The following is a 21709-nucleotide window of genomic DNA, read 5'->3' on the forward strand; positions in this document are numbered from 1 at the left end:
AATTACATGCCATCAAGTGGGTTATGGTCATCCTTTCCAGAGTTTTTCAGATATGGAGTACAGTACTCAGAAGTGGTTTATTATTCCCTTCTTCTGTGGGTGCTCTAGGACTTGCCCAAGGGCACACAGGCTGGCTCTTCTCCTAAAAGGCACAGTGGGGATTCAAGCTCACAATTTCTGCCTGGTGCTCCATTTCACTGAGCTATCGATTTGGTGCCTTATTGGTTAGCAGCAATTAACTCTGGGGAGTTACAGAATTTAATGTATGCGCCTGCCAGTCATTGCCTAGTTGCTGTTTTTTTTTCCAAATGACACATCTGACCGAAACAAACATTTAATATTTGTAAAAACATTTAAAGTACTTTTTGCCAGTCTTGATATATATTGAGCAATCACACTTTGATTATATACGTTCTGTGCGTGCATATTTCAAAGTTCTAGAATTCAATGGGATCCAATCCAGAATAGGTATGTCTACCTTCAACTGAGTAGCCTGGGGCAAAACATTATTAAAGAGGCATCATAATTCTCGATGCGCCTCAAGAACTGACTTCCTTTAGAACCTCTAGGCTGATGCAAGGGCAAGACATCAAGCTAGTGTACAATGTTTGCACGCATTAGCTCAAAGTCGCTGACAAGTAAGAGGGGAAAAATATTTCTACCCAACGGGAAGTCGGTATTACGTTCCCCAAGAGCTTGGAGCCGCCTTCCGCAACCTGTCGGTACCCGCTACGCCTCGGACCCCCAAGTCCATTCGACATCGCGGTCGAGGCTTTTCATCCCTTCACAGAATTACAACCCGCCTTCTTCCTATCTCTGTGTCACGGGGCATTAATGTCAACACCGCTCACTCCCAGAGTGCCGTAAAGAACTAGGAATTGCCCGCCGCAAAAGCCGCGCTTCCGAACTCGGCCCCGCCCTCCCGCGTCTCGTCACTCGCCACCGCGAGCCGCCTCGGAGTCTAGGAAGGCCAACGAGGGGACAGGTGGCGACGCTAGCCCCGCCCCGGCGCGTCGTTTTCCTCCCCATGACGTCACCTCCTTAAGTCCATGGCGCCAACCGGGCTGTTTCAGCGGCTTTCAACATGGCCGCCCTAGCAACGGGATCGTCTGCAGAGGTAACCAAGAAGCGGCAGGTGAGGTCGCCCGCAACTCATTTTTTCCTCCCCAAGAATACAGGGCGCGGGGTTGCTGATCTTGCCTTCTGTTGACTCTCCTGTATTCAGAGCATGTTACCATAGTCTGTTGAGACTGAAGGATGCCTACCTGTATACAGTATGTGATTGTGTGCGTATATTTTTTTTGAGGAGAGAAGGAAGTTAACGGAGAAAGGTAGGTTTCTGCCGGACTACGTTGGATTTATAAAGCTCGGATTAAACTGATAATTTCCTCCTTGAGGCCGGTGTATGTCTGTACAGTACTTATATAGGCGGCGGATTCTATGAATTGATTCTCTGCAACTTCGAGAGGCTGCGCCCATTTCATAGAATGAAAGGAGTGACCTGAAGACCAGGCACATGTTTGTGCATTGCAGGAGAAACTGCTTCGTATGGTGAGATAAAAAACAAGAGATCGAATTAATTCTTCTGTTAGAACAATACTTGAGTGGTGTGTTAGAGAGGTGGAGGAGAGTAATTGACTCCTTAATAAAATCATAAGCCCTCATTTTGTAGCCAAGTCACAAGCTATCACTCATAGCCTCCTTTCACAGATGGGTTTCTATGTTATTAGATATTTCTCTAGTCTTGGTTAATGTAAGCACCAAACAATTGTAGTTTCCCTGCCCAAGTTTGAGTCATCAGCCATGATGGTTAAGCCCATCAAGCATTGGATGAAATGGGCTGCCTGGGTAAAACATCTTTGGTGGTCTCTTGTCAGTGTTATTCACCCTCTTGTGCACATTATCACTTGAATCCTGTTTGAGCCATCAGCCTGAGCTCGGCTCTTGGTCCTTAAAAAAAATAGATGTGTACCCACTTTTGCCTCCAAATAGGACTCAAGGAAGCTAACACTAAAATGAGGTATAGTAAAGAAAGAAACAGATTAACTGAAGCACAGGACACTTTGAATAACAGTTAAAAATAAATTGATGATTGAGGATCTGCCAGAATTAAAAGCTATAGGCCATTAACTAAAATTGGTGATAGGAAGCATGTCATTTCCTGGTTGAAACACTAGTCTGCTTTTGGGGACAATTCAAGATGCTGATTATGATCTATAGAGCCTTAAGTGACTTGAGACCAAGTCACTTGAGATTCTCATCAGGATTTAAAGATCTGCAGGAGAGGCAAATCTTTTTAGTACCACTGGCAATAGAAGCACATTTGGTGTGGATACACCATGGCACCTGCTACCAAGATCTGGGACTCCCTATGAAAGCTATGTTGGATTACTCTCTGTTGTACTTCTGCTCCAGGCTTTCTTACTCTGGGCATGTAAATTGATTTGACATTGAACAAGTTTGAACATGTCGGTTACTGGCTACACACGTTGTGTGCCATTTCTGGCAGAAGAACATTTAATAAATAAATGAAAAGAGGACCATCTGTACCTATTTCTTCCACATTGGGAAGTATGGATTGTTTACATTGGTGTGTTGTGATTAAAATGTCAAGGTATAATGTGAGTCACTTTAAGACTAAATTGGGTTTCCCTTTTTAATCGTTTTATGATACCCTTTTATAGAAGAAATAGAGTGTCTGATTCCAGTTATTTTTTCTGTTCTTTCCTGTGTAGAATGACAGCTGCTTTGGTACTCCAGGTGCTGTTCAACATTTTCCAAGCTGGAAGATAAAATCTGACCAAGTTAAGAAAATTGAATTTATAAGAATAGGAGATAAACTAAAAAATCAGTAAGTTTAGCTTTTATAACTAAATAATCGGTCCAAATAGAAAATGCTGATATAGAAAAAAAATGATATTTCTCACATTCATTAATTCATTAATTCAATCAGTCAATTTATATACTGCTCTCATTAGTGCCGAGGCACTACCCTAGGTGGTTTACAATAAATATAGCATAAAACCGGAAATTGAGATAAAAACACTAAAAACAATTAGCAAATCACTGTTAAAGAAAGATGGCACAAACCAATGATGCAGAAACCAAAGTGGACAAAAAAACCCCTCTTCTTAAGATATTGGCTGAAATCCATTTGTGTAAGTTAAATTATATATAGCTGATGATAACATCAGCAGTGATCTTTTTGGAAGTGACACATTTCTGATTTCTGCCTGAAGGAATAGGTTTGCAAGGTTATTGATTCCTATCTCTGAGAAATCTACTCTACCCCATGAGTACTTTAGGTTAAAAGAAAAGTACTTTGAAATTCAGCATTTCTGGTTTTATCTCATTGTCTATAGTGTTTTGTTTATATTTCTTTTTTTGTTACTCTAAAAATTGTGTGGTTTAAGCCTGTATTTTATGAGTGAAGTATTGTACGTATTTGATATCTAGGATTATTAGAACCATTTATTGTATTTGGTTTCCTGAAAATGAATTCCTTTCCATTTAAGAGAGGAACCATGGTTTTTGACTATGTGTTGCAAAGATGGATAACAGATTTTGGTTGTTGAGATTAACCACTATTTTTCATGTGATTTATCAAATACATATATCTCCGCAGACTTGTGAACATTGAAAAAGACAAAAACATCCTTCTCTTTAATAAGAAGAGTGACTTTAGGATGGAATATTGTACTCTGGAAGAGCTGGAACACCAACTGACTAAAAACCGGAAAGCAGAAAGTAAGCTTGTTTTCCTTGCTTGATTCCAATTTGTTTCCCTTGTGGTGGAGATAGGCTTTTGATTAAAGAAAATAAAAAAGAAATAGCAAGGATTTTTAAAAAATACTGTTAAGTTGGGGAGAAAGCCATTTTTCATATTTTGGAAAGAGCTGGAGAGCAGTATTAAGCATTTTACTAAGTATACTGAATCACTGCCACAGTGGCTGAAATGTGGTAAGTCACACTACAACAGGCAAATTGAATCAGTGGAGATTTGGGAGTAACCACCTCTATGAATTCCATTGATTCAGATGTGCCTACTCTAATTGTGTCTTACTATGCTAAGCAACAGGATTTCAGCTAGTGTTTAGTAAAGTTTCTACCCAGGGAATGTAGCCTTACCCCTTAGCTGGGGAGTGAAGCCTACTAATAACAGAGGAATTAAATTCAGGGCAAATAAGTACAGTGGTGCCTCGCAAGATGAAAATAATTTGTTCCGCGAGACCTGCCGTCTTGCGAAATTTTCGTCTTGCGAGGCGAGTTTTCCCATAGGAATGCATTGAAATTTAATTAATGCGTTCCTATGGGAATTTTTAAAAAAGTCACTTACCAGGTAGGGAGCTGGGGAAGCACCATCGGAGGACTGGCAGGGGTCACCCGCAACCGCGGTCATCACTTTCAGAGGTTCCACCCGCAGTCCTCCCATGGTGCTAGGAAAGCCTCTCAAGATTTCCCCAGCACCGTTTTTGAATTTCCCACCCTTTCCCCCTGCCTTTTTCCGTTCGGAGGCTTGCACACCACCATCGGAGGCAAGCCTTGGAACAGAAAAAGGCAGGGGGAAAGGGCGGGAAGTTCAAAAACAGTGTTGGGGAAGTCTTCAGAAACTTGCCCAGCTCCATCGGAGGACTGCTGGGGGACCTCTGAAAGTGGCAATAGCGGTTGTGGGGGACCCATGCCAGTCCTTCGATGGTGCTGGGCAAGCCTCCGAAAGCTTCTCCTGCACCATTGGAGGACTGGCAGGGGTCCCCCACAACCGCAGTCGCCACTTTCAGAGGTCCCCTGGCAGTCCTCCGATGGAGCTGGGCAAGCCTCTGAAGACTTCCCCAGCACCATTTTTGAACTTCCCGCCCTTTTCCCCTGCCTTTTTCCATTTGGAGGCTTGCCTTCGATGGTGCTCAGCAAACCTCTGAATGGAAAAAGGCAGGGGAAAAGGCGGGAAGTTAAAAAATGGTGCTGGGGAAGTCTTGCCCAGCACCATCGGAGGACTGCCAGGGGACCTCTGAAAGTGGTGATCGCGGTTGCAGGGGATCCCCGCCAGTCCTCTGATGGTGCTTCCCCAGCTCCCTACCTGGTAAGTGATTTTTAAAAAAAAAAATTCCCATAGGAACGCATTAATTAAATTTCAGTGCATTCCTATGGGAAAACGTACCTCACAAGACGAAAATATCTTTGTCTTGCGGGACACCAAAAAAACCGTAAGACGCTTTTGTCTTGCGAGTTTTTCTTTGCCCGAGGCATTCGTCTTGCAAGGTACCACTGTATAGTATTGGGCAATAAGTATTGATCAAAGAAGAACTGGGGTTTTTACCATTAATACAGTAATCAGAAAAAAGGTGGAATGAATATTCAATTTATCAGAGCAGAAAGGCTGATGGAAGTATTAAAAGTATATATATACTGAAGGTAGTTTAGAATTAAAGAAATGAAAGAATGTTTTGCCTTTTCCATAGAAGCTCGAATCCAAGAAAAACTGATCAGAATTCATAATAATGTTAAGGGGCTTCAGCGGCAATTAAAAGATGTGAAGCCAACACCAGAATGTAAGTCTTTTACTATTGATTTCTAAAAACAAGCAAAATCTCTGAATTACTGTTTTGTAAGTTAACCCCTTGCCTGTACAATATTCAGCATAGTACTTTTTCCTAACTTATAAATCAGAAAAGATTGTCATTATATCCTCTTCTGGATTAAGCAGAATTGCATCTCAACTTCCAGAATCTGCATTCTGTGTGCAATTTTTTTTGAGAGAAGTCTCAGTGAGATGCCTGTTCCACAGATTTCAAGTTAATGCCATTTGGGCTACATTTAGTAAATGCAGGAAATAGTTGCCTAGTTTTTCTAAATGTGAGTTTTCAGCTTGTATTAATTAAAATTTAGCTATGAAGGAGGGATGAGCTGTGATTGAGGGAAGGGTGAAAGCTGGGCTGTACGGATGTAAGCAAGGAAAGGGCTCCATTACTAATTGTGTAGAAAAATGAATTTCAGTAGGTGTAAATATATTTGGTAAGTAGATGAAGAATGACACAGACTACAGTTCCCAGAATCTTCCAGCCTGCATCACCAGTGACTGTGTTAGCTTGGGATTTGGGGAGTTAGAGTTCTAGAAAGTAAGTTTGGTTTGCCTTGGTTTTCTCTTGATTTCCCGATTCTTCAAACTCAGTTATTGGTATACCTAAGCTTCTTTATTTTTGAATGAGTAAATATGTTCCCTTTATTTTGTAGTTGTTGACAGACTCAGAGAAATGATGGAGGAAGTTGAAATGGCAATAAATGCTTTTAAAGAAGAACAGCGACAAATGTATGGTTTTTTTTTTAAATTAATATTTAAAGTAACCTTTCTTCAGCACTGAAAGTGGCTAATGTCAGACAGAAGAAATTGATAAAAATAAACCTAAAAGCAGAATTTTAAAAAGCATAGAGGGCAAGAGCAGATGTAAAACCAATTCCTTTAGAACAGCATTTACCAAATTAAACAGTTCAGCTTAAAATATTTATGACTCCAAACCATTCCTGAAATGGAAAATTTTAACAACACTGAATAAACCATTAAGGAAGAAACTAGGGTGCTGTTTTCCGGAAGGATTGCCAGAGTCTGATCGCAACCATACAGCAAAGAGTTCTTCCTTAGCATGCTACATGCTTTGATGCTGAATTTGAATGTTGTGCTAAAATATAGCTGTAGTTTGTAGAATGTTAATTCTAAAGCTGTAGAATTTTGCAATAATTTTCCGTTTTGTTCCTCTTTAATTTTACTATTTTGATGTAAAATTGGCATTTGAGATGAGTTTTGTTTTGCTTATCTGTTTTTAATAAATGTTTAAATAAATGTTTCTAATAAATGTTTATATTTAAAATGTCATATCAAACCACATTTTAAAGTCATCTTTCTCCCCATCTACGTTTATGATTTAGTAAAGAAAATGTAGTTATCTGCTAGAGAAGTGGCTTAGATGATAAAAGAAGAGCCATCAGTGCAATGGGCCGCAGGGATGAAGTGGCAGATCTTCCACAGCTTTCATTGTTGTGCTGAATCACTGGGGGGTGGGAATGCTTGGGCAAAGGTATCACCTATTGCAGTTCTTAAAATGTTCCATCATATTTTTGCAATCTGCACCCCACTTCTTCAGATGAAGAGTGCATTTCATGGGTTGCCTTTCACAAAAGCTTATGCTAAATAAAACTATTAGTCTTAAAGATGCCACGGAACTCTTGTTTTTCCTGCAATAAATCAGGAGTCTCCAAACTTTTGAGCATGAGGGCCACATTGTATATTTTCAACATTTTTGAGGGCCGAAGGAACATGCATCCCTGTCCCCCCCCCCCCCCCCGTGTGTACGGTGGCCGGCTGGCCAGCAGTGTTTGTAATATGATCTCCTAATTGTACACCATTCAGAGAGTACCTGTTCACTACGGGGTGTATAAAAACAGTATCTAGGTCACACAATTTTTGGACTCCCAGTTTTTGTTGGTAATTGTTGAATAGTGTTTTTATAGTCAATAATTTGTTATGTTACTTAATTTATTTCAGATATGAGGAGCTAATGAGAGAGGAGAAGACTGCTACTAAGGAACTTAACGCTTTGGAAGGGAAAATGGAAAGATGGGCGTCGGGTGCTTCATCAAGAGGAACATCATATAAGCAAGGCTTACTCCCAGTGGATAAGGAGCTCCAAAGCCGTCTGCCCAAAGAAGTCATTGAGCTTGAAAGATTCCTTCAGCAGACAGGCGGGAGACAAGGGGGTTGGGATGAATATGATCATCAAAACTTTTTGAAAGTTTTGACAAAACATAAAGGGAAACCATCATACATCAATGAAGCACTTGATTTTCTCCCTGACAGAACAAGGGAGGATATTCAGCAGCATGAGAAATGGTATCAAGAGTTTCAGATTTTAGAGGCACGAAAAAAGGAGGTAAGATTTTTTTAAATCACAGCATTCTCACAGATTGATTGGTTTGAGCATCAACATTGATAATGCAAACAGTTCATGGTTTTTTGCTCTTTTTTTGGGGCTCCTGATATTGCTTCCTTTTAAATATTCAATAAATTTAGATAATGGTGCGCAATCCCAGGATGCCCCTGGAAGAAAGGAATGGTAAATCACTTCAGAATATTGTCTGCCTAGAAAACCCTGAAAAGAGTCACCAAAAGTTGAAATTAACTTGATGGCGCTCAATAATAATAATAATAGTAATGATGATGATGATGATGATGATGATGATGATGATGATGATGATGATGATAATAATAATAATAATAATAATAATAATAATAATAATAATATTTTGCACATAAGAGCATGTTCTTGTGTCTCTGCAGTCAGTCACAGAGAACAGGACTAACACCAGTTTGTTCAGAAAAAGAGGTGTGCCTTTCACTGGTTTTATGCAAGAACCACACACCTCCCCTCTTGCTACATTTCTCTCTTTATGGTCCCATTTCAGTCTTTGTTCACCAGCTGTTAGTTGTTTTTCTAATCATCAGCTTTGCTCTTTACATGGGCCTGGAGCTTGCCTCTCCTAAAGCTGTTTAGATGAGGATCCTTCTCTTCTCCTTTACACACCAGTGGCTTCAGGATACAGTAGTATTTGCTGTGAAACTGCATCTGCACCTGCAGCCTGTGGGGCCACCGAGCCTCAGCCTGGAGCATCTGCTATTCCTGCTGTTGTCCCAGCTGCTTTCCTTTGCCAATGTCTTCCCTGGTTCCTCTTGCCTATTGTAAGGGCTGGTGTCACTGTGACCGCTGCCAACACTTTCTGCATTCCCTTTTCCCATCATTGTCGGCACCTGCTAGCTAACTACTACCACCACTTTCCCCAGCCACCCTGTCTCATCACCTCTAGCTATGTCTCTGAAAGCTGGATGCAGAACCCATTCCCTGGCTAGCCTGCATGTCCCTGCCACTTCCCCATTTGAGCCCAAGTTCCACATGCCATGGTTCTTCACTTGTTCTCATATTTTTTATTAAAAAGCTCATACAAAATAGTTTGAATGTTAATTACTTTGTCAATTCAAAGTAAATAAAAATAATAAAAATAAAAAATGTTATTTAATAGAAATGTTGTATTCAGAATATTACAAGGTACTTTTATTTGGGCAATAAAGTTGTAATCCAGGTTAGGAAAAAATCTGCAGGGAATAAGAAGCAGTCCATATTTTAGTCATTTTCTCCTAACAGAAAAAGTTAAATGGCAACTCCTGGAAGTCTTCAGCGTGAGAATTAACATTTTAAATAGCCCTCAAACCTGGAGGTGGATTTGGAACCACCTTACGTTTCATTTTTTGCAACGTAGAGACCTTTTTTGTGGTCCTTATAGGCTTTGAAGGGTCACAAATTAGCCTCTGGACCCACCACAGCTGCATACCCTTGCCTTAGACAAATAGATAAGTATTACTGGTATTTGATAATGGAGCACAGTGGTATATTGAATGCCACATTCAAAATGAAACTTCATGTGAGATTCTACTGAGAATCTGCACCAATTCACTGTACTTGTAGTTTGGAATACCTGAATGCTTACTTGTTGACATTCTTATTGGCATGAGGTTCTTTTTAGTCAAGGATTAGGTTTTTGTTGGTAAGGGTGTTGATATGCTTTCTTCAGCTCTGATAGGTTTAAAATATGAGAACTGACATGGTAGTATAGAAACTATAGTTTGCTTGTCCCCTAGGCCATTCAAAAGTGGAAGATCAGAAAGCAACAACAGCGAGAGAAAATGTTTGCCCAGAAGGATGAATCAGAGGAAATGTTCACTGCAGCCCAACTTCAACGTGAAGAAGCTCATAGGCAAAAAGCAGAAGAGGGAAGAAAAAAAACTCTGGCAGAGCTTGAAGCATGGAAGAGACAGAAAGCAATTGCATATGCAGTGAAACAGGCAGCTCAGCTACAAGAGAAGGAAGAGAAAGAGAAGAGAAAGCAGAAAGAGCGGCAACGGCAGTTTCAGATAAAGTTGCTATTAGTAGACTACAATAGACAGAAAAAGGAGCAGGAAGAACTTTTGAGACTGGAAAAGGAAAAGAGGGAGGAAGCTGAAAGGGAGGAGAAGAAGAAAATTGCTGCAGAAGAAATTATTAAGTTTCAGGAACGAGTTAAGTGGTCTTATTTATTTTCTGCCTATTAACTTCAGACTTCTCCATTGTTTAGTACAACCTTCCTCAATCTATGGTCTATAGATGTATTGGATTACCTCTGCAGTTGAAAGGAACTGCTTTGCCTTCTGTTATTTGTCAATAACAGATTTAAGATACAGTGGTGCCTCGCAAGATGATTGTCTCGCGGGGCGATTAATCCACAAGACGATGGGTTTTTGCGATCGCTGTTGCGCTTCGCAAAATGGTTTTTCCTATAGGTGATTTTTGCTAGACGTCTGGGTCCGTGCTTCACAAGACGGGTTTTTTTTTAAAGACCAATGCTTTGCAAGACAGTTTTTTCACCCATTGGAACACATTAAATAGATTTCAATACATTCCAGTGGGGAACCACGTTTTGCAAGATTTTTTTTTTTAGACCGATGCTTCGCGAGACGGTTTCCCCCCCATTGGAATGCATTAAATAGATTTCAATGCATTCCAGTGGGGAGCCGCATTTCGCAAGACGATGTTTTCTATGGACGATTTTTGCAAGATGACAATTTTCCTCCCATTGAAACACATTAGATTTCAATGCATTCCAGTGGGGAACTGCGTTTCGCAAGACGATGTTTTTGCAAGACAGCGATTTTCGCGGAACGAATTAACATCGTCTTGCGAGGCACCACTGTAAATAGTCCAACGCTGAAGGATAAAAGGTTGAAGAAGCCTGGTGTAGTACAGCTGAAAAAAGATACTGTTAATACATGACAAGTTTCCTTGTTACACAAATTTCCTTTTAGACATGGTTAATTGCTTTGTTTTCCAGTGGTGATTCTCTTCAGGGAAGCAAAGAGATTTTTGTATTACAAATGGTCTTGACAGGGTTTTTTTATTACGTTTTCAGGAAAATGACAAATGTAGGTCTTTTGAAACAGCACCTTGTTCAGGGCCAGTTAAATTTGATAAAGGAGTGGATGGTCCACCATGTCCTGACCGGTCCACCAAGTCCTAACCTATGTGGAAGACTTTAAAAATGAACAGTGCCAGTTTGAATAGAACTCAGAATGAACAAGAAATTAGTGAGGCTGTGGATAAAGCATAGCTATTTTTTCTGTTTCCTTCCTGTCTTATAGGAGTTGAAGATGTACATATAAATACAGTATAGGTCTAGATGTGGTGCCTTTCTGTGGTAAATAGAACTGCATTCATGCTCTTTAGGAAATAGGTAGTTCTTTGGTCATTTTAGTCTTGTAAACATAACATTGAATGTTACTTTACATAACGTAACAGTTTTTTAATTATTATTATTATTACTAGAAATGTTTATTTCATTGTACTTTATTCAGGATCTGCAGAAACTGGAGCGTAAGATTCTAGAAAAACAGGCAAAAGAAGAAGAAAAGATAGAAAAAGAAAAAAGACTGTCCAGGTTAAAAGAAAAGGTAATACATTAATACATCCTAGGTCTAAGTTACTTCCAGCATAGGCTATGCAGTATTAATTTTAAAATAAAGTGCTTCTTTGTTTGCTGTCATTATGAGCAGACTCTACAATGCAATTTTGTGTGTGTGTCAAGTGTAAACTACACTGATTTCAGTGGAGTGTATTCTCTTGTGTAGGCATTTAAGACTGCATTGTCAAGTTATAATCCTCTGTCAAGTTTTCCTGGGAGTAAGTCTCATTACTCAGTGGGGCTCATTTTTAGCAGATATGTATAATACAAAGCTGTAAATCTGGCTAAAGTAACCAGCATTTCTGTCAGAAGCTGTAAGATGATTATATATGTGTTTTGGCAACATAGTATAATTCAGATTTCTGAGAAATGGTACGTAATAACTGAAACTTTTTGCAAAATGGCTATAGCTGTTAAGAAAAGGGCCTTGTCTCTAGAGTGAAATATCTTGTTTTGAACTTAATTATGGCAGATAGGTACAAAACATTACAGCTAGGATTTAATTGTAGGTTTCTGATGTATGCAGACAACATTGCACAAGTAATTGCAGAATTTGGTGAAGTGCCTCTTTCTTTTAAATTGTTGGTTTTATCTTATTCTAGAAATCTGTTATAATTTATGATGTTAGATTACAGTCAACCCTCGATTTACGAACGGCCCTAGTTACATACTTTTTGATTCACGAATGGCTCCGTTCGCAAAAATTGGCATCGACTTGCGAGTGGAGCCTTGACCTACAAATGAGGTCAAGGCTCCGTTCGCAAGTCAATGCCATTTTTTGCAAACGGAGCCGTTCATTGCCTTTGGAGCTCTCAGAGGGCTTTACCCCCCGACAGCGGAGGAAAGCCCTTTGAGACCTCCGAAGGCAAAAAGGCAAGGAGAAAAGGCTGGAAATTCGAAATTCCAGCCCTTTCTCCCTGCCTTTTTGCCTTCGGAGCTCTCAAAGGGCTTCCTCCGATGTAGGGGGGAAAGCCCTTTGAGACCTCCGAAGGTAATTTTTTGAAATGGTCTAATGGATCCCATGCATTTAAATGGAAAATGGTACTTTGACTTACGAAATTTTCGACCTATGAACGCCGTTCCAAAACGGATTAAGTTTGTAAGTCAAGGTACTACTGTATAACGTTTGAGATTTTCAAAAAAATTTAATGTACAAAAATGACAAAGATTACAGAGCTTTCTATAATGATCACCACACTCCAGCCACTTGGTTCATTAGCCACAACAATTTACACGATTCTTCTTATGCGTACGTAAACATAGAACAAGATTTTCGTTGATTTCCCAAATCATAAAGCTTGATTTAAATAAGCAGAGGCGATCTGCTGCGATATTGAAGGAGCCCCTTTATTTCTTAGGTACAGTGGACCCTTGACTTACAGACGGCTTGACTTACAGACTTTTTGAGTTACAGACTTCTCTGGCTGCAAAATTTAGGTTTGACTTGCAGCCTGAGAATTGACTTACAGACCAGAAAAAAACCAAAATGGAACAAAAACAGCCTGTTACGGGATTAATCGGTTTTCAATGCACTGTAGGTCAATGGAGACTTGACCTACAGACTTTTTGACTTGAGAACTGCCTTCCAATACGGATTAAGTTCTCAAGTCAAGACCCCATTGTATATTTGTGCATATACAGTGGTGCCCCGTATAGCGAGGTTAATCCGTTCCGGATTAACCTTCGCTATACGAAAACATCGCTGTGCAGGTAAGGAAAGCCTATTGGAACGCATTAAACTTAGTTTAATGCGTTCCAATAAGCGTCGAAACTTACCCCTCCAGCGATGTTTTCGCGTCCGGCGGCCATTTTGGAGCCGCCGATCAGCTGATCGGCGGCTCCAAAATGGCCACCGGATGACCCGAAATGGCCCCTATCAGTGTTTTCGCGCCCTCCCCTTGCTTACGGAGGTCGCGAAAACACTGATAGGGGCCATTTCGGGTCATGCGGCGGCCATTTTGGAGCCGCCGATCAGCTGTTCGGCGGCTCCAAAATGGCCGCCGGACGCCCCAATCGTCGCAAAGCGAGTGCGGCGATTGGGGCTGATCCGTATAGCGATCCCCAAAAAGGGATCGCTATACGGATTCTTCGTTAAACGGTGCGCTCGTTAAGCGAGGCACCACTGTACAAGGCTATTGTCCACTCTACGCAAAAGATCCCCATTTCTCCTAATCATACATTGCAGTATGAGGAGAAAGATTCAACAGTACTACTTCTGTCGTAAATGTAAGGATCAGAACCATTATCTTAAGTGTTCTTAAAACTTCTGCTTTGGAAGCAAATGTGATATCCTAAAAGTATAAAATCTTATCCTAAAAGGAGGGATATTAAATTGACAAAAGCCAATATCTTAAACTTTTTATGGCCCTGAAAACCTTCGGTTCCTCTGAGCTTAACAGTTTCCTCCCTTTCTTTCTTGCATCTCTTCTGTCAGCACTGTTAGGTTGACCTTATATTTGGGGTGGAGAACAAGTTGCCCTCTGAATGTTGTAAGAGTGCAACTCCCATCATGTCTTTACAGCTATAATGGATAAAACTGATGGGAGGTACAGTTCTACTTCTGGAGATCATATGTTCACTTTATTTTAAGTGTAGGAACTAAAACATCAGTATAAGGCAAAATATAGATAGGTGGACGGACAATGGGCTAGTTGTTTGGAGTTTAGAATATCTGTTTCAAAAGTATTCTGTCTTTCACGAAACTGTTTGTAGTTGCTGCCCTTTTATTATGAATTCTAACTTTTTCAACAGGTTGAAATTAATATAACCAGGGACCCACATAGGCTGTACAAAACTACAAAAGTTTGGGAAGAACGAGCAAAAGAAATTGGACCATTGGGTTCAGAGCCACTTTTGCATATTCCACACAGGTGAGGAAATTAAAGGATAATGGTATATTTTCATTGAACTCGTTAAGAAATACTTAACTATTGTTTCTCTTTATAGGGCTGTCCCAACCTGGCGACAAGGACTATAGTTGGATATCTGCACACACACAAAAATTAAATGGCACAAAATGCATGTATGCGGCTGTTTATTTTATTACTATCTTGTTTGTAGACTATGTTAGGGGTGTTCATTTTGTATTGATGAGGTTACATAAATATGAATTTTACATAATGTTAAAGAAACGTTTAAATAGAGACTGCAATGTAGATTGCTTCTAAAAGCATTAGCAAAGACTACTTGTACAAAGGAAATAAAAACAAATGTTTATTCTTGCTTGGTTTGCATTTTCTTTTCCTTTTACTGAATCCTGAATTGAGCAACACACCTCTTATAATATATCTAGAAGTTAAATTACCTAATAAATGTTTTAATTCCATTAATAGATTTGTAGTTTAATGTCTCTCATATTAACATAGAAATGCAAGGAAGTAATAGATAATATTACCATAGAAATGCAAGGAAGTAATAGATAATTTTTTTGAGGTTTTGTGAACCTTCTCTAAGAAACAATAAGTATTTACTACGGAAAGATTTCCCAGTTATCTCTTTGTAAACTCAACAGAGCAAGTGTAGTCCTACATCCTCTCTTTGTATCCCACTCTATACCAGGCAGGCCTGTGTCCAAGTAAATATAAATAGATTAGGCTACACAACTAGTATTCTTTTATGAAAGGAAGCATTCAGTCACACACATTATTCAAGTGATAATAGGAAGTAGGAGTAATTTTCATAACAGTAAATACCATATTCAGGAAATGGAAGCATAATAAAAACCTTTCCAACCAGCTTATAAGAAAGTCATATCTATAAACCTGACTCTTTTAAAGATGTTCTGATGTACATGTAAAAACTATAAAAAGAGCAAAAAAAGACACTACACTGAGGGATTCTTAGAGAGGAGCCAGTCTTATCCTTCACTTTTTCCAAAGCAGTGTTGAATGTTGCAGTATATTAACATGTCAACTTTACAGTGCCTGAAATCAAGATACAGTGGTGCCTCGCTTAACGAGCGCACCGTTTAACGAAGAATCCGTATAGCGATCCCTTTTTAGGGATCGCTATACGGATCAGCCCCAATCGCCGCACTCGCTTTGCGACGATTGGGGCGTCCGGCGGCCATTTTGGAGCCGCCGAACAGATGATCGGCGGCTCCAAAATGGCCGCCGGACGCGAAAACATCGTTGGAGGGGTAAGTTTCGAAGCTTATTGGAACGCATTAAACTAAGTTTAATGCGTTCCAATAGGCTTTCCTTACCCGCACAGCGATGTTTTCGTATAGCGAAGGTTAATCCGGAACGGATTAACCTCGCTATACAGGGCACCACTGTACAGTGGTGCCTCTCCGCAACCGATGAATTAGCTAGATAATGACTTTTTTTGAGTAATGTTATGCTTTCCAAAACAATTGTTCCTATAGATTTTTCACTGGACAATGTTTGGGTCACACAGGACAGGTTTTTTGGACCCTGTTTCACAAGATACAGTGGACCCTCAACTTATAGACTGCTCGACTTACAGACTTTTCGAGTTACAGACTTCTCTGGCTGCAAAATTTAGATTCGACTTGCAGCCAGAGAATCGACTTACAGACCAGAAAAAAACCAAAATGAAATAAAAATAGAATAAAAACCACTGGTTATGGAATTAATTGGTTTTCAGTGCATTGTAGGTCAATGGAGATTCCACTTACAGACTTTTCAACTTGCAGCCACCATTCCAAAACAGATTAATTCCTTAAGTAGAGGATCCATTGTAGATTCCCCCCATTGGAACACACATTAATTACATAAGACCTACTTTTTTATCCCAAAAAAGTGGAGGAGAAAGTGCATGCTGCTAGCTTTCCAGGGTTTGCCTCCTAGAAAAGTAGCAACATACACTTTCTCCTCCACTTTTAGGATAAGAAAAGCTAATCTTAGATAATTAACATGTTTTAGTAAGGAGGAAAAAACCATCTTACAAAGCATTGCCAATAGGGATAAAGCTACAAGTTTAAATAAAACATGGTGAAAATAGCCAACAACCAAAGGATAAAGAAGTTATAAAAACACTATAGTAATCACAAGGACAATGACCATTAACACAGATTACATAGCTTTCCACATTTGGAGAAATCATAGAGATCTGTAGCACCTCCAAAGTACAATGGATGAGCCTTCCCTAGGAAAGCCACTCTTATTACATGGTATTTCCCTTGCAAGTTATGAATTAGAATGGTCCTTTCACCTCCTACTGCCTTCTGTCCCCTGACCCTTCAAGTCATGGTGACCCCCTGGCTGCACATCCTGTTCAGTACAGGACTGCACAGCCCCAGTCCTGCCAGAGGCCAAAAGAGCTCCTCAGTGTTTTGGGGTGCCCTGCCAGACCCCCTATCAGGGGCTAGATGTTCCTCCCACAATCCTCTAGTGCACAGGTATTAGCATATGCCAATACCTTATGCTAATATATGTGCACTAGAGGATTGTGGGAGGAACACCTAGCCCCTGATGGGGGTTCGGCAGGGCACCCCAAAACACTGAGGAGCTCTCTTGGCCTCTGGCAGGACTGGGGCTGTGTAGCCCTGTATTGAGTGGGAGGTGCAGCAGGGGGTCATCACAATTTAGAAGGTCAGGGAACAGAAGGCAGTAGGAGGTGAAAGGGCCATTTTAAGAAATTTTACAGGGGAAATACCATGTAATAAATGTGGTTTTTCATCCATTACAATTTTGGTATACAGTACTATACTATTGATTACTATTTTTCTAAATGTGGGGATCTCAATTGTATACATTTTCCCTTGTTGAAAGGTATTACATAGACTTTAATGCCTTTTAGTGGGGAATTGGGTTTTATAAGATGATGTTTGTGTAAGATAGCAATTTCCATGGAATGAATTAAAACCATGTTGTGAGACATCACTGCATTACATTCTGAGCATGCTTTTGAGCTACTAAGTTTGTAATTGTCTTTAAAAATGTATTGCATGGTATGATGCCTTTGGTAACCTATGTTGGCTCTCAGTAATACTAGTTTTTTAAGACCTCACAGACTGACTCTTGAATATTTCCTGGTATCCATATCAACCTGTTGCTAGTTGCCTGGATCTTTCTCCCCTTTTTGGAAATCTGGATATTTGTCTGCCTCCCATCTCACCATGCAATACATTTTTAAAGTCTCAGATTACACCTGCAGTTGCCTTAGTACCTTTGAATGCTGTTCCTCTGGTTTTGGAAACAGTCATTAGATCTGTTTTGGAGTTTACATGCCACATGGGCAGCAGCTTCTCCTTCACTGCTTCATTTTTAATGTCATCACTTGACCAAATAGCATTGCTTTGTTGCAATGGTCGAGAGTAGATGGGTAGTAAAAAATGGAATAAATACATGAAATAATTTAATTTTTTGTTGTTGAAATTATTTGTTTCAAAGAACAGAATGTTTATTACTACGCTGGGCTTGCATTTTCTTCAGTATAATCCCAAGAAGGCATAGCCACTTCCTCTCAAGGATCACCTTGCAGGTGTACAAGTCTTTTACATAGAGCACTGCCCGTCCTTCCTCTTCGGCCTATTCTTTTGGAATAAGTTACATTCTTCAGTTACTACATTCTAATCATGACTTATTCCATCTGGTTTCAGGTAAAAAGGCTAGCCTCCCTCCCCCCCTCCCCCGTTTAACAGCAAAGTGTCGAGCCGACTTGAAAACGGTTATGAGAAAAGGCTGCCAGCTTGGTTGGGTAACCCGTGTTTCTACAAATGTGCTTGAACTCTTCCCTCGGCCCCAACCAGCGGACACGGATGACAGAAATCATAGAATTTTCTCGCACTGGCCGGCGCTTCCGCAGAGCCCCTGCCCAAGCAGAGGCGGGCCGGCAGCGTTCGGCTGGCTCCGCCTCTCAGCTGCAGGGGGCGCGGCTGAGCGCCATCATCTCTCGCCCGCCGGCGGCGTCGCCCACGTCCTAATTAGCATAGGGGCTCGGCCACGTGGTGCTGTGCGCCCGGTGACGGAGGTTGCGCGCGAGGTGAGGGAGCGGTTGGGCAACATGGCGGCGGCGGCGGCGGCGGTGGCGGTAGAAGCGACGAGCACAGCGGCGGCGGAGGAGGAGGATGGGGGCTACGGAGATGGGGAGCGGCTGGATTTCCTAAAGGAGCGACACGTGCGGTTCTTCCAACGCTGCCTTCAGATCTTGCCGGAACGCTATTCGTCCCTGGAGACCAGCAGGTACTTTCCGGTAAAGGGTAGAGGCGGGGAGATGCTGGCGCTCTCTGCCCGGTGGGAGACGAGCGGCCCTGGGGTGCTCGAAAGGAGGGATGATGGGCGAAAGTAGTCCCGCGACGGGACCTTCCTGAAGCCGCATCTCTCCCCCCCCCCCCCCCAGTGCCTCGCTCCAGATTCGACCCGACTGCCGTCGGAGAGACCGCCTCGCCCTTCCCGGCGCTCGCCTCTTGTCCTCCTCCCGGGAAAGCTCGGCGTGAGGCGGTTCTCTCTGCCTCGAAGGGCGCCCGGCGGGTCCTCAGGAGCGCACTTTCTTGCATCCGTGAAGCCTGAGTCTTCGTGTCGGGAGCCGGGCTTTGGTTTTTGAGCCCTCGCTGCCTCCGGCGAACCTTCAGGGACGGTGTGGGAGGGGGGCCGGGACTCCTCCTGTTCCGTTTTGCACTCACACGTTCTCCCAGTTTCGCAACTGAGGTGAAAATCCAACAGGCTTTCACGAGAATGGGTTAAAAGCGTTCTGTAGTAAGTTTGGGAGTGGGAGCATTGAAAAATGGCTCTTTCTGAGAAAAGTCGTTAAAATGACAGCTGACCGAATGATCACTGTTATCACGTTGTTTTATTTTTAAAAGAAACCGTAGACTTCCCCAATTTGGATTCGTCTGCAGGTTTTGGCTTCCAACTGCCACCGCCTCCCACAATATTGTTTTTTCCAGTTAAGTTCTGCTTAGGTCTTGCAAATAACTATAGCTTCCTTTATGGAGACAATCTGTCTCACGTTAGTTATTTCCCCTCTATTCCCATCACATTTCCTTTTTTGGGTAGTTCTGTATTCTCATTATATGTATACCGTATGTATATTCTCATATGTGCATATGAGGTTGGTTTTTGCTCTAGGGAGAGTTCAGGCTTTATTTGATTGAGCACCCACTTATCTGCCTTTCTGACGGTCTGTGGAATCTAAGGCTCTCATCCAACACCACATTTCAAATGAGTTGAGTTGTGTTCCAGTCTTTCTTCACTGTTTTCCTTTACGGAAATGGATGATTTTGATCTGAAGCTGGCTGAATAGCTCAGTAATTTATGTTATATTCCTGCAGAGCTAGTGGTTGGCAGTTTGATTCCCCACTGTGCCTCCAGAGAGAAGAGCCAGCCTCTGTGACCATGGGCAAGCTGCACTGTCCCAGGTCACCCCCAGAAGAAGGGAAGGGTAAACCACTTCTGAATACTGTCTACCTAGAAAAAAACCCACCGTCGCCATAAGTAAGAATCATCTTGACAGCACACAATAATTATTATATTCCAATGATATTCTTTGCTAACTCCCCACGCTGCCCTTTTTTAAAAGGCCAGAGGACATATTTTGGAAACCATAGAGGGAACATGTTTGTAGAGTAAGGGTTTGGAAATTGCAACATAGCTCTCTAGACTGCATTCTGCGGAATTGTGAGAGTTAAATTGTGTGTACTTCAGTTCTATGTGTTGCACTTAGTTACATCTTTGCTTCACCATTTCATTAAGTCCAAAACAGCCTTTCAAAATATTTTGGCATGGAGGAACTATAGCCACATTCCAGTTAGTTTTTCTTCTGCCGTCTTACAGCAGCCATAGTGGGGGATCATGTGATCATCTTCTGGGGTCCTCTAGCACTGAGTAATTTCTACCTGAGGGAAGTTTCTGTTGGAATTTATGTATAGTGTATGGATACTGGTGTTTGAATAAATGTCTATTTTAAAAAGCCAGGAAATTCAGTTCTTCAAAAAACCTCTAGTTTATGAATCTGGGATATTGTGCTTCTGTGATTCAGAATACCAGGAAATGCCCCAATATTGCTGCACAATATTGTGCCCACATTGCCAGCAGGAAAAGGGATGCCAAACTTTAAATAGTAAAGGGCAGCCTGAATATTGATGACACCCATGTCAGCAGTGAAGGCGGTCTACCGGATGCCCTCTTGTGCCATTCACAAAGAGACCAAGCAGGGGAAAATCTTAGAACCTGACTCCTTTTTTCATCAGTGAACTACTTCTCACTCAAACACAAAGCAATTGTCAATACTATTTTTAAATAAATATGGGTGACTATCAAGTAACATGATGAAAATTTGGCTTGCAGGGGAGGCATTGACAGTGACCTATCCAAATGATCAGTCACGTTAATGTATGAACTAGCTTTTGAGCTAATTGCAGATGTATATGGAGGGAAGTGTCTTTGATGTCACATTTCAGATCTTGAATTTTGCAGATTCAGAGGATGAAGTCTCTTCCTCTTTTTTTCTCATCTACATCAAGAATCTTACTTACTGAAGCGTGGTGTCAAAACTTGATCTTTGTTGCTACTCTAGTTTTTTAACTTTGGATACTGCCAAATTTCAGATATAAGGTGATGTTTCATAAATATCTGCTCTTAAGGAGGAGACCAAGAGAATAATTGACAATATTTTGTGCTCCATTCATCTTGAGGTAGAGCAGCAACTCAGCAAATACAGAAAGGTGGGGGATGTTGAACTCAATTTAACATAAAGGTTTCAGTACAAAAGAGAGAGCCAATCAAATGCCCTTTTCACTTTCTTCCCCAAAATGTAAGTAAATCCCCAATAAACATAATCTTGCAAAGAAAGGCTCATACTGCACAACCCTGACAGTGATTTAAAACAAGATACTTTACAACAAGTATCAATACTTTTCTTTTAGCCTTCTCTCAAATTGTAGATGTGTTGTGCTCCACTCTAGAGCTGAAAAGAATATCAACCCTGAAAGGATGTGACTGAAACTTATTTGTCATCACAGATGGCTGGGGGTGCAATGCATCAGGTTGCTTGGGGCAGATGCATTTTGAATTCATGTAAATTCCTTGCAGTTACCAATCCAGTACCTTTCAGTTGCAGAGACATGTACTTGAGTGCGCACAATCTGAAAGACATATTCTAGGCATTTTATTACTTTGTATTGCCAAGCAATAGATACCTAGAGAACTTGTTGAAAAATAGGCCTGACAGTTGTTTTCCTTTTTGGGTGAGAAGTGCTCCTTGCTATGAAAAG

At 41.1% G+C, this 21709-nt stretch overlaps 2 protein-coding genes across 7 annotated transcripts in view; both read left to right on the forward strand.

Annotated features, from left to right (window-relative positions):
- The first annotated feature begins 951 nt into the window (after positions 1-951).
- Positions 952-14754, forward strand: CCDC112 (coiled-coil domain containing 112). Of its 5 annotated transcripts, XM_020780039.3 has the most exons (11): positions 1057-1135; positions 1226-1331; positions 2736-2851; positions 3626-3747; positions 5457-5546; positions 6229-6304; positions 7535-7919; positions 9680-10096; positions 11426-11521; positions 14284-14402; positions 14479-14754. In XM_020780039.3, the coding sequence occupies exons 4-11, from the start codon at positions 3687-3689 to the stop codon at positions 14507-14509; spliced, it is 1275 nt and encodes a 424-aa protein (XP_020635698.3). In that variant the 5' UTR covers positions 1057-1135; positions 1226-1331; positions 2736-2851; positions 3626-3686; the 3' UTR covers positions 14510-14754. The 5 variants fall into 5 exon arrangements, with proteins under 5 accessions (XP_020635695.3, XP_020635696.3, XP_078242370.1 ...); XM_020780036.3 differs by lacking the exon at positions 1226-1331 and having other exon boundaries at positions 952-1135; XM_020780037.3 differs by lacking the exon at positions 1226-1331 and having other exon boundaries at positions 1001-1117.
- Positions 14755-18142: 3388 nt separating this feature from the next.
- Positions 18143-21709, forward strand: part of PGGT1B (protein geranylgeranyltransferase type I subunit beta) — a 54334-nt gene continuing 50767 nt past the window's right edge. Inside the window, exon 1 of one of the 2 annotated variants that reach the window (XM_020780033.3) lies at positions 18143-18680. In XM_020780033.3, coding sequence (XP_020635692.3) covers positions 18169-18680 — 512 coding nt within the window. In that variant the 5' untranslated portion in view covers positions 18143-18168. The remainder of the gene's footprint in view (positions 18681-21709) is intronic. The other variant, XM_020780034.3, reaches the window with a different exon arrangement.

This window comes from Pogona vitticeps, chromosome 2 (genome assembly GCF_051106095.1).
Source record: "Pogona vitticeps strain Pit_001003342236 chromosome 2, PviZW2.1, whole genome shotgun sequence".
Classification (NCBI taxonomy): domain Eukaryota; kingdom Metazoa; phylum Chordata; class Lepidosauria; order Squamata; family Agamidae; genus Pogona; species Pogona vitticeps.

Bases quoted from the DNA above. Each gene is read 5' to 3' on its own strand.
- CCDC112 (XM_020780036.3), top strand. From the start codon at position 1,085: ATGGCCGCCCTAGCAACGGGATCGTCTGCAGAGGTAACCAAGAAGCGG. The intron at 2,852-3,625 runs GTAAGTTTAGCT...ATATCTCCGCAG, and splicing joins GGAGATAAACTAAAAAATCA to ACTTGTGAACATTGAAAAAG. The intron at 10,097-11,425 runs GTTAAGTGGTCT...TACTTTATTCAG, and splicing joins TTATTAAGTTTCAGGAACGA to GATCTGCAGAAACTGGAGCG.